This window comes from Gavia stellata, chromosome 8, assembly GCF_030936135.1.
Source record: "Gavia stellata isolate bGavSte3 chromosome 8, bGavSte3.hap2, whole genome shotgun sequence".
Classification (NCBI taxonomy): Eukaryota; Metazoa; Chordata; class Aves; order Gaviiformes; family Gaviidae; genus Gavia; species Gavia stellata.
The window spans coordinates 42674968-42687288 of record NC_082601.1 but is presented as its reverse complement, the minus strand read 5'-3'; the positions used below and the strand labels follow the sequence as shown (position 1 = coordinate 42687288).

General features: G+C 42.0%; 3 protein-coding genes across 3 annotated transcripts; all 3 read left to right on the top strand.

Annotated features, from left to right (window-relative positions):
- Positions 1 to 258: 258 nt before the first annotated feature.
- Positions 259 to 2007, top strand: LOC104255802 (UDP-glucuronosyltransferase 1A8). Its single transcript, XM_009810013.2, has 2 exons — positions 259 to 1110; positions 1966 to 2007. The coding sequence occupies exons 1-2, from the start codon at positions 259 to 261 to the stop codon at positions 2005 to 2007; spliced, it is 894 nt and encodes a 297-aa protein (XP_009808315.2).
- Positions 2008 to 7985: 5978 nt separating this feature from the next.
- LOC104255801 (UDP-glucuronosyltransferase 1-6-like) lies at positions 7986 to 8861 on the top strand. Its single transcript, XM_059820802.1, has one exon. It carries the CDS (start codon positions 7986 to 7988, stop codon positions 8859 to 8861), a length of 876 nt encoding a protein of 291 aa, XP_059676785.1.
- Positions 8862 to 11512: 2651 nt separating this feature from the next.
- On the top strand, positions 11513 to 12301 carry LOC104255800 (UDP-glucuronosyltransferase 1A1-like). Its single transcript, XM_059820801.1, has one exon. The coding sequence runs from the start codon at positions 11513 to 11515 to the stop codon at positions 12299 to 12301; it is 789 nt and encodes a 262-aa protein (XP_059676784.1).
- Positions 12302 to 12321: the final 20 nt, after the last annotated feature.

The window sequence follows — 12321 nt, the reverse complement described above, 5'->3', positions numbered from 1 at the left end:
AGGAGCTAGTTTTCCATTGAACACTGAGGAACTCTGATGACTCAGCATGGGAAGAGGGTCACTGCATTTGGCTTTACAAATAAAGGAAAAAAAAAATACCAAAACCAACCCACAACCCAGAGCAGTAAATCATTTACTAGAAGATTATGACAAAGCAGCACAACTCAACAGATAAACCCATCAGCTTCCTTCAAAAACATCTTCCAGCTACAGCCTGAAGGAGAATACTTTCACAGTCCATATTCTGACCACAGGAACATGTCTTTGCAGCTTTGCTGTGCCCGGATTTTTACCCTCCTCCTCCTCCTTCCTGGCCTCTCAGATGGAGGGAAACTCCTGGTGGTGCCCATGGATGGAAGCCACTGGCTGAGCATGCGGCAAGTGGTTGAAAAACTCACCGAGAGAGGACACGAGGTGGTGGTGGTTATACCAGAAGTAAGCTGGCAGATGGAAACGACACAGGCATACACTGTGAAAACATACCCAGTGTCTTACACGCTAGAAGAGCTGGATAATGCCTTTCATGAGTACGTTGCCGCTCACCTGAAGGACCTGCCTTTCCCGCTGAATGCTCTCGCACTATACAACAGCTCAGTGCATGTTTTCCGTATGTTCTTTGTTCAGTGCAAGAACCTGTTCAGCAGCAAGGAGACCCTGCAGTACTTGAATCAAAGCGGCTTTGATGCTGTCCTAACAGACCCCATTTTAATGTGCGGAGCCACACTTGCTAATTATTTTTCTCTTCCATTTGTGTTCTTCATGAGAGGATTTCCTTGCAACTTACACTATGAAGCACCGCAGTGCCCAAGCCCTCTGTCCTACACCCCGAGACTATTTACCTTCAACTCAGACCGCATGACTTTTTTCCAGAGAGTGGAAAATGCACTGGTTTCCCTTCTGGAGCTTGTGTACTGTGATGGTTTCTACGCAGATGCAATAAAATTTTCCTCCGAAGTTCTTCAGAGAGATGTATCCCTGCTAGACCTCCTGAACTCCACTTCCATTTGGCTTCTGAGATTTGACTTCGTGTTTGAGTATGTCAGACCAGTCATGCCCAATATGGTCTTTATTGGAGGTATAAACTGTGCTCAGAGGAAACCACTGTCTAAGGTATGTTCTTTTTCCTCCAAATTATACATTTTCCAATGAAATGTGATTATGTCATTTCTGGAATTTTAGTGCTATTGAATTTTTTTTATTTCTGGTAATGATTTAATACAACCTGTTTTGGCAGTTGTTTTCCACAGGCTGAAATCAAATTACCTTGATGGTGACAGATGACATATTTGAATTAATGAGGATTTTCTGACAAGTCTAACAAAAAATGGACTTCATCTGCCAGCTACAAATTACTGTCCTCAGTGAATGTGTATTATTCAGCAACCAGATGCAGTTTTGATTTAATTTTCATGGAGTCTGACATAAGTTTCTTTCACCTGACCAAAAACCCAAAGACCGTGCTCTGAGAGTCACCTTTTTGTTTTTATCTCTAGGCTCAGCAAAGTCAGTTAATTTGCTTTGGTTGTGTTTTCATGACATATGGTTTCCAAACTGGCTGTCTATGTCATTTCTGTTTGTAGATCATGGTGAAACATAAATGTCACGTTGACATGGGAAGAATTAATCTAAAATAGTGTATTTGTTGAAAGACACTTCTGTGCAAAACTCAGATAAGTTTTCATAGCTATTTCTTGACATTTGCTTTTACCAGAATGGTTCCGCAGGGTTTTTAAAACTAATCTAGAACTTTAAATCTATTTTGATAGTTACCATATAGTCTCTAAAACAATTAATAGCATTAGACATTTCTTTCTAGGCATAAAGCAGGACACAAATCTCTTTCCTATGAAATTACTCCCTCACTTCTGAATTGTGGTCACATATTATCACTGCACAATTGCAGTACAATATCCTTGAGCTGAAGGGGTTTTTTTTCTTTCAGATTGCTCTTATACTCTTTGACAGGCTTATGCAGAGTCCGCTGAACTTAAAGAATCAGGCAAATAAAGAATAATATTATTAATTAGAATAATATTGTAAATAAGGCATTCTCTCACGTTAGGCTCAAGAGAGTGGCACTTTGTAGTTTGAGATTTAAGAGGCAAATTCTTGCTGGTTGCATGACATAAGTATCTACTTTTTTATCTTGAAGGTCTCAGAGCTGCAAACAGTTTGTAGCTTGTTACAAGGGCAGAGCCATCCTACCCTCATTTTATACCTGGCATCTCCCATCTTCACACTGACATTTATCATTTGGTGGAAATCATATGTTCTGAACCTTGAAAAACCTTGTATGTTCCTCCTATCTTCAGTCTGGCTTTTCGAGCTACATTTTCTACAGATGGCAGAGGGATTTCTCCTATTTCACTTTGAACGGAGCCCAGCAACAAGGCAATAATGCAGTAAGGTGTAAACAAATGTGAAGACAATCATATGGGAGAAAAAAAAAATATCTGTGGTAAGCCCTGGGTTGATCATTACTGTTCAGAAATACAATCACATGATAAGAATAGATAGTTCTCTGAAACGTGGTAGCCCATTGCTCAACAGACAAGAAAACAAGAAGTTAGGATGTCTGGGAAAGGGGGAGAGAACAAGGGATTCAAAATACAGTTTCTTTTCCAGATAAGGAGCTTAAGCCACAGACCTTTCTGTTATACCACTTCCCATAGTTTTCCACAGGCAGAAAATTCGGGCATTGTGGCTTTATTCCAGAAGAGGGCTCCTCTCTGTCTTATCTCACATGGTTCCGTGGAGTACCTGCTCCGGAGCTGAAGGCATCAGGGTGCTGAGGAGCTCCTGCTTTTGCAGAACTGGGCATGTGGGTCTTATCCAGCACAGAGCTGGGAATTAAATCCCAAATTCCCTGACCCTCCTGAGCCGTAAGCATCATCCACAGCCTGCAGTCTCAGAGGGAGTGAGAGAACATGCAGCCACGGGACTGGGCCTGGGGGAATACCAACTGCACTTATTCATTGACTAAGATAACCGCACTGGCTGCCTCAGGCTGGATTTCCTCTTGCCCTGCACTTTGCATAGCCATCTATCTCAGTATCAATTACATATTCATTAACAGACACATAAATCCGGTTGCCAAGTCACGATGTGCCTGGAGGTTTAATACAAGGCTCGCAGGAAGTCAAACCCAATATCTTGGCTGAGCAGAGGTCCTGTGCCACTGTCATCCTCCAGTCGCACCTGAAGGCTGGCATGGTAAGTGGTCCCTTGTTAGGGGGACATCGCAAATGAACTTGGGCCGTGAGCCCGGAGATATTTTGATGAATATCTCATCTTTAGTTAATGCAAAGTAGCTTTCTTCAGCAGTTCGTAAAAACAAAGTTCATATGATTGGATCAAAGCTAAGTTCATAAATGTAAGCTATAGCAACCTTTCAAAGTTGTTCCTGGGATTTTTTTTAAACCTAAAACACCCATTACTTATTTAAACAACTGGTTAACTTAAAACATTAAAATAACCCTGGATTTAAGTAGGTAGTTACTCAAGTAAAGGAGAAGTGTAACTGAAGAAAGACCCTGTGGTTTGTCCATCCAGCACAAGCATTAAGAAAACAGGTCCTGTTCTGAAACCCTCCTGCCAGAGCCAGCAGCATCTGGGAAGCTCTGATAAGGAGACATTTCTAACTGGTCCTTTGAAATGTGTAATTGAAGTGCAATTCAAAGACCTTGGCAAGAAACCAAAGACTACAGTAAGCAGTACCAAAGCGCGCACACATACCTGATAGATGGAGACACACTTTTCAAAAGCCTGCACAATGCAGACGTCACTTCGCGTGACCTCAGAAGGGATCCTGTCATGTCTGCGGGTACTGTTAATTTGCTAACATGGGTAGCTAAGATGAGTACAGCTACAGGGGAACTCTTCATTTTCAGCACCGCAGCAATAGTCATCACTCTGTTCGTGAAACAAATATTAGGGTTGGGGTTTTTCCATATAATATGCGCGAATTTGTTCACGAATAGGTTGATGTGGCGGTTCAGAGCAGCCTGATACCACATCAGCATCTGTTTATTATGCTTTTGTAAAGGATGTTGAGCACCTTTAAAGCCAATGATACTGTTCATCTGCCTTATATTGCAATGGCAAAATGCACAACATCAGGCAACTAAAAGCAGCACTACTTTTGAAAAGGGAAATTTAACTGTTGTGCGTTGAAGACGTACAATGCACAACATGTATCAACTCAAAATGGCTGCTCTAACCAAACTGTTCATCTTACTGTCCTCTTCAATCTGCTTTTATCCACATCCCTTTACCTCCCGTATTTTGAAGAGGAGATATTGAAGGAAGCTGTAAAACACAGTTCCTTTGACAAAAATTCCCTCGTATCAAATGGAACTGCTGCCTTAGTTTCCTGTTCCATGAGATGTGTGTCTTCTGGTTAAATTAAAACACCTTCTGTAACGTGAGTCTAAAGGTACAGTATTTGACAGAGGTCTATGCACAAAAATGTAGAAAGGCTATGAGAGTATTAAATTTACAAATATCAAACACATTGCCCTACAAAAGTTAGGATATGTTCCAGTTACAGTTACCTGGGCAGCCTTAAATGTCATCTTTCTGTTAGGATACAGTCATTCATTTCAGGATCACATACTATCTTTTTCATATGATTTCTAATTACAGCTTAGGAAAGGGCTGCCCTAGAAATGACCTGTCTTTTGTGATTTGCTTAGCTGTCTGCTGCTTCTTGCTCTTGCAAAGACTTAGAGTAAGGTTACTTTCAAACTTGCAGTCAACATATCGTCACTTTTATGGGCTGTTTTTCCTCTGAAGGCATGCTAGCCAGACTACACACTATCTTATACTGTGCAGGCAAATGCCAGTGTACCTCCCTAGCTATGTAAAACATAAGGGGGAATCAGGCAGGTTCATGTCCTCAGCTACGAACCTGCATTTTACTATAACCCTTTTGCCTGACACTATTTAGCATTAAAAAAAAAAAAGAGTGGGTTTAATTACACAAGGATTCCTCTATGTATAAGCCCGATGCATCATCCAAAAACCTGGGAAATCAAATTACAGAATCACAGAATGAAATTACATCATTACTTGTGCATTTGAACAACCTGTTCCTGCTTGCAAGACCCAGAGCATAAGGGGATGAGCAATCTCATCTAACAACAGGAAAAATGAAACCAACAATTCCAGGCTGCCTCAACAATCTGGTTTTAGAGCTGCTCATATAACAAGTAGCAGCTGAGGTATCCATTTGCTATCTTCTTCCCTTAATGCTACTTACGGTTTGCTGCTCAGGTTAGCAGGCATCCACACATCACAACCAGTCCAACTCAGAGATAAGCAGTTTGAGGGAGTTTTCGTACCTTTTCTAGCTGAAGCAATCATAGGGTGACACATAAGCACACCTGCGCCCAAACCCCTCAGCATAGTTATGGCTCAGGGTCCAAGCAGTCTCAACTCTTCATGCTGCTTGCATGCTAGTGCAGCACTGCTCCATCACAGCAATACTCCTTGCCAGCTCAAAGAGACACCCTGGAGTAACCCACACAAGCCTTATGGTGAGAGGCACTCCTGGGAGGAAAATAAATCTGCAGTCTTGAGTCACCCAAGCTTCAGCCTCATTTAACATAAAATTTCTGTCCTTAGTATCCAGTAGGAAAGCCTTTCCTCCCAGATGCCAAGAGCTCACACACAGTTCTCACTCTTTGAAGCTTCTGTTCCTCAAACTACTTTGTGGTGCTTGTTTGCACATACAAGAGGAGTCGGTAACGAGCACCACACCCTTCAAACCTGAAAGGGGTCCAGGTGCCCTTTGCTGCTGGATAATGAACAACATGTGTAAACCTACTATGTTATTTTGCAAAAAAGAGCCAGTCTATTAATTTTCTGAATAATAATGACCCTGCTTAGATCTAACCTCAGCTGATTCTGTGCTAACCTAAGAACTTAATCCTTTCTTTGTCTGTTCTCTGTTTACCTCTAATTTATCTTTTTTTTTTTAATTTTAATTCTGTCTTTCCTGTTGCTGCGTTACCTTTTCCACAGTTTTTGCTCTGATGGTCTGGTACAAAAAGTAGGGAGTCTTTTCAGTCCGTAAGAAAGTGTAGCCGTACTAGCAAGAGGCTTGTGCTCATATAGAGACTGGAAGATGAACTTTGTATTAGCTGTTTTCAGCCAACTAATTTTGTTGTTGGAGGTCATATGCAAGTGCAGAGAAAAAAACACGCCAAGCAGCAAGGTCGAAATGGATTTGGTCACTTCCTATCACAGCACTTGCAATACACTCTTTATCTCCAAATCTCCAGCATTTAATCAGTTATTCGTAAATCTGTTCATTCTCACACTTTCAGTCTGGGCTTTACAAAACTGCCTCCCGCTTCTCACTCCCCCATATTTGGCTCTCTCTATCAGTTCTCCATGTCTAAAGGTGGTTTCTCCATGTCTAAAGGTGGTTCCTCCATGTCAGCTGTGACAGTATGGAGCTACGCAGAGCAGTGCTAGCACCCTTTGGGTGTCTACTGAGGCAAACCCCATTGCCTAAGGCTGTAAGGGTTTGTTTCTCCATACTAGAGATGCTGGGAATCCCACCACCACTTATAAAAGGAAGGAACAGGAAAAACTTTGTGCTGCTGATAGTTTTGCATCAGCTCTTTTTTTCACAAGGACCTTTTCCTTAGCACCACCCAAAAGACTTTGGTCTGGCATTGCTTTTACTTGCATAAAGACAAAACATTCCTCCAGCAAAGCCCTGAGGGCCTCAGTTCGCTGCAGGTTTCCAGAGGATAGCAGCAAATGCCAGCAAACAAGGGGTCACAGACCCTAGTAGAGCTTTCTTTGGAAACCCAAGCTGGGGTGTTACCATCTAGTTCTTTTTACAGCAGCCCAGCAATCAGTTCCTCCCTCAGGAAATATGAACTCTAGGGACAGCTTGTGCCTCCCTGTGAGTGGACTCAAACCCACAGGTCCAACTACCAAGTTCCTGGCTAATTTAATCACAAGAGGATCTCTCTACTCATCAAAATTGGGCTGCTGCTCAGAATGGAACATGGAAGAGGAAAGGCGAGTTTGCAGCTCTGTCAGGGCTTGTAGCTGAAGAAGTCCAGGAGACACCTGTATGTGGTTGCTTACATTACCGCCTGTATCTGTAAAAGGAGGAGAGCTCAGAAGCCTAGTTTGCTTGTTGGGGTTTTCCGTGTGTGTGTTATCAGTGGGATTAGTAAAAGATATCGTATCTCCTCCTAAATTTTGCTTTGTTCACACTATATAAAAAGGGTTTTCAGGACAGTGACCAAGGACAAAGGCTCCTTCTTTGTGTCCCAAAAGGTCTATGCCGGCTTCTTTTCCCTTCGCTTCCCCTGAACCCATCATTTATTTCAATTTTTTTGTCTAGTACCATGGGGAGAAAAGCCAAACAGGATTGTTCTTCTCCTCCTCAGATTTGGGATTGTATGGTACATCCTGGTAGATGTGATATATTCATAGGACATGCAGGTTTGACAGCTTACAGGACACGGGAATTTAACATCAACCTTCTACATACTGGTTAGGTGTTCTCAGTTAGGCTAGTCCATAAAAGAAATGGTGTTGCAATTTCCATTCATTCTGCTGGGTGTATTTTAAAGGTTGCCTTTTGAAAGCAAAACCAAGCTTATTTTCTCACTGGGTACTTACCAAGTCAACAGTATTAACCACAATTATTATTACAAGATGACATCCGTGGTCTTCTTAGTTTCACAAGGGAAGTAAGGTGATGACATACTTCCAAGCTTAAAAATTAACAAAAAGTTCAAAGGGGAACATCTTTTTTCAAGAACAGTGTGCTCCCCTTCTCTGTTGTATGAGCAACTGCAATATTGAAGGATAACCACAACAATATCAGGAAGTTAAATATTTATTTCTGCAGTCAATAAGTTACCTGCAGAAAAGTTAAAGCTTGCATGGACCTTCATACAAAGGACTGTGTCGGATGCCTTCAGAGCAGAACTCTCCAGTTTACTTCCACCGAAATGGCTCTTCTGTTTCAGTGTTTTTACCAACGTACTGGGATATTTCTTCTTCTGACATCGTCTTTAATCTTTGCTGAAGGTGGAAAGATCCTGGTGATACCGCAGGATGGAAGTCACTGGCTCAGCATGCGCCCAGTAGTAGGGAAACTCCAGCAAAATGGACATGAAGTTGTTGTGATTGTGCCGTCAACAAGTTTGTATATGAAGCCAAAGGAGCCTCAGAATTATACAGTGAAAATATATCCAATGCCTCACGCAGAGGATCATTTAGCTGTTGTGCTCGAGTCATTCGTTAATGCTCATTTTATTGAACAATCTGTTTTGAATATGATCATTACAATGTATCAAAGCATGTTAGACATTTCCAGGTTCTTTCTCACCAGCTGTAAGAGCCTTTTGCACAACGAAGACATGATGCAGTATTTGAGAGAGAGCAAATTTGATGTGGTTTTCGCAGATCCAATTCTGATGTGCGGACCGATAATTGCTGAGTATCTTTCCATTCCTTCTGTTTACTTTTTGCGGGGACTTCCTTGTGGTATGGATTATGAAGCTACCCAGTGTCCAAACCCTCCTTCCTATGTCCCCAGACTCTTCGTAAATAATTCAGATAGCATGACATTTGCTCAACGCGTGAAGAACGTGCTGGTCCATATGCTGGAGTTTGTTTACTGTAAGCCTATTTTCGCTCAATTTGAAGAACTTGCATATGAGATTCTTCAAAAGAAAGTGACAGCTACAGACCTTCTAAGCCGTGCATCTGTTTGGCTAATGAGATATGATTTTGTGTTTGAGTTCCCGAGACCAGTGATGCCGAACATGGTTTTTATTGGAGGGATAAACTGTGGTCAGAGGAAGAAGCTGTCTGAGGTATAAAATTTTATTTTGTTTTTATTGAAAAGGCAAGATCATAAATGTTTAAGCATCCTTACATCAAAAGCTAACTGACAACACCCAGCTATTTAAAAATAGAAAGCTAATGAGAAATGATGCAGAAATGTTATTTCCTAGTATCCCGCATTCAGATTGTATTGTATCCTGGCAAAGCTAAATCCTTATCAGGTATGAGAATTTAAGTGGCACGTAACCTTTATGCAAATGCTAAGATCTTTCGTTGAACTGAAGCTCACCTGAATTTTGGTGAGTGGCAAACTTTCCTCCCCAACAGGAGCCAGACTTGTTAGCTTCTGTTTCATCGAAGTTTCTTATGCCATGTCCATCTCCGTAAGAGCTGTCCCTGCAAACAAAGCCAGGCTTGGAGGACTTGGCTATATTGCTCTGAAAGAGAAGCCTGAGGAACACCCATAAGCACAGTCTGCTCTCTGTCTGCCCCATGGTGTCCTCCCGTCCCAGCTGTCTCATGGACTGTCCATCCATACTTCCATATACCCATTCTCCTTTCATCCCCATTGAAGGTTATGGGACTTAAGATTTTAGCTGTTCATCGGGGGTTCTTTTTCTGTCACATCCATCTGCCAGATGGATTCATTTACATCTCTGCCATTACGTCAAGGTGTCAGTATCTAACCCCAAAAAGAAAGCCTTTTTAAATTGTATCCTCCCCTTCTTTTATAGGTTATTTAATTAGGTTTTAGGCTTTTCTTGGCGTGGATGTCTTCTGTAAATTCCTATTCAGGTTTTTGGGTACTAACCAGGTCTCTGAATCAAGTACAGCATATTCTATAGCAGATCGAAAGCAGGAAAGGGATGTTCAAGTATTGCAAATTGTGAGTGCCCCTGAAACAGAGTAGTGTAGAAGACAGCCCTTTTGTCCAGATAAGTATGTTTAGTGCTTGTGTTGGAAGTGGCAGACCCAATTCTCTTACCAGGACTTGGATCACTCTAACTGGTTATGTATGTTCGAATGAAGCAAAAGGAGTAGCAGTTGCTCACAAGGGATCCTTCAAAGGACATGGAGTCAGGAGCGGGAAAGATGGCTGATAGGATATTAAGGACCCAAAAAGATGTCTGTAAATGCCCCACATGGGAAATGCATGACTGTCTTTCTTCATCAGTCAGTCTAGCTTGAACGCATCTTCTTCTAGTGTTCATTTGACAGCCTTTTCAGAGGTTATGAGCAACAGGTCTGTTTCTGTGCATCACCTTCTCCTGAGCTGTTTGAAAATTCCCATTAAGTTAATCCTATGTTGTAAACTACTGATATGGGAACAGTGCGGGCAATGGAGCTGGCTGCTCTTTTCGGAGGGCAGGCTCTCAGTAAGGTCAAAGCTTTCCCACCAGGCTTGAAAATAAGCATGCAGAAACTGCATGTGAAAGAAAGCTCCACCAGTGATGTAGAGCCTTGAATGCCTTGGAGGAGCAAATTGTATCCCAAAGGCACCCATCCAGCCACCTACTTATAAACTTTTATGGTGGGAGGTTATCACCAACGTTTAAAAACCCAGCAATTTATAACTGAGAAGGATCTGGACCCACAGAGTTGATGAACTGTTTCAGTCATGAACTGAACTGACATTGGTCATGAACTCGCAACTTCATGAATTAGAAACGTGTTGTTGGTTTATGTTATCTGAGGTACAATGGTAAACTGCTGTTTTGCAACTTAGTTTTATGCCTGATAGGATAAGAGGTTAGATGAAAATTTTATGTAGAGATGGGGAAAGATTTTCTGTCGGCTACTTCTCTTCAAAAAATGCATGTTTGCATCCATGAAAAAAAAAATAAAAATTTCTCAGTTGTACCAACTGGTTTTGGTTATTAAAAAAAAAAAGCGAAAACCAAACCCCAGGTACTTTAACATTGATTTCTCATATTTATCTTTACTATAAGTTATATTTCACTGTACAACTTGCCTCAGCTTCATTAGAAAAGAAAGTACTTGTAAAAAAAAATACCAAATTACTACACTCTGTGACAACTCTGACAGCCTCCAGTGACATAGAGAACACCAACACTAGATGGAAATGAGTAATTTTGGTGCACTCTTTATAGACCCGGTACTACCATGTGGGGTAATCCCAGCAGTGTTTCAGTCCGTCCACTCTGTGAATGCATTTCTTTCATGGATTCCCATGTACCTTAGAGCAATGCTGTCAGTAAGTGTCAGTAAAGGTTGCTGGGTTGCTGATGGTAAGAAGTGTGAGGCTGTGGTCCTACTATGGGAAGGAGAAGAGAAGGCTGAGGCATTGAGCTTGTAGTCTCAGCTTGGGTGGGTGAAGCGTGTGATAGGAGACACACCTTTCTTGTGCTCATGCGAACCCGATTTTGAAGTACAAACCTCATCTCAACCTTTTATAATCATTAATGACCTACACTCCATTGCGTGCAAGCTTGTGAACACCTGAAATGTGAGGCAAGTCAAAAGGGCAGAGGTATCATTAGAAAGCACTGCCAAGTTGTGCGTTTGTGTAGGTGGAGCATATCTACAAAAGCTTGCGAACCATCCCTGGCCTCTCTCTTGTGCACCGATTCCTGTCTGTCCAAATTGCAACATGCTGGTGGCAGTGCTGCTCCCCTTCTTGTGCTGCCTGAGTCCTGCCGCTGCTGGGAAACTGCTGGTCGTCCCGATGGAGGGCAGCCACTGGCTCAGTATGAAGGAAGTGCTGGCTGAGCTGAGCAAGAGAGGGCACAAAATAGTTGTCATCGCACCTGACAGCAAAATGCTGACAGATTCCTCGGAGATGTATGAATTGAAAACATATCGTGTACCTTTCAAAAAGGAAGAGATGGAAGAACTTATGCGCACGTTCACTGCAAATTGTTTTAGCGAAGAGTCTTTCCTAAGGAGATTTTTGAATACCTGGGATAATTTCAGAAAGAGCTCTGCCATGTTTCAAGCTTCCTGCAATTCCTTACTATACAACAAAGAGATGATGAAATACATCAAAGAAAGTAAATTTGATGCCAACTTTACAGATCCTCTGACACCCTGTGGACAAGTAATTGCTTTGCACTTTTCTATCCCTACTGTTTTCTTCTTGCGGGGTGTCCCGTGTGCTATAGACATTCACGCTGCTCAGAGTCCAGACCCACCATCCTACGTCCCACGACTGTTCTCACTCAATACAGATCATATGACATTCCCTCAGAGAGTGAAGAACTTCCTGATCAGCCTTTCAGAGTCTTTCACCTGCAGTATGGTCTTTTCACCGTTTGAAAGCCTGGCGTCAGACTTTCTCCAAAAGCCAATGACAATTACGCAGCTTTTAAGTCATGGATCCATTTGGCTGAAGAGACTTGACTTTGTCTTTTACTATCCCATGCCTGTAATGCCCAATATGATTTTCATTGGAGGCATAAACTGCGGACAGAAGAAACCATTATCTCAGGTCAGTGACTGGCTGGGAAAGGTATAACAAGGGAAAAGTTCTGGCAG

What these genes read in the sequence shown, in the direction of transcription:
- LOC104255802 (XM_009810013.2), top strand. Translation starts at nt 259, where the DNA reads ATGTCTTTGCAGCTTTGCTGTGCCCGGATTTTTACCCTCCTCCTCCTC. An exon ending in AGAGGAAACCACTGTCTAAG is followed by an intron (nt 1,111 to 1,965) that starts GTATGTTCTTTT and finishes ACTCTTTGACAG; the next exon opens with GCTTATGCAGAGTCCGCTGA.
- LOC104255801 (XM_059820802.1), top strand. Translation starts at nt 7,986, where the DNA reads ATGGCTCTTCTGTTTCAGTGTTTTTACCAACGTACTGGGATATTTCTT.
- LOC104255800 (XM_059820801.1), top strand. Translation starts at nt 11,513, where the DNA reads ATGGAGGGCAGCCACTGGCTCAGTATGAAGGAAGTGCTGGCTGAGCTG.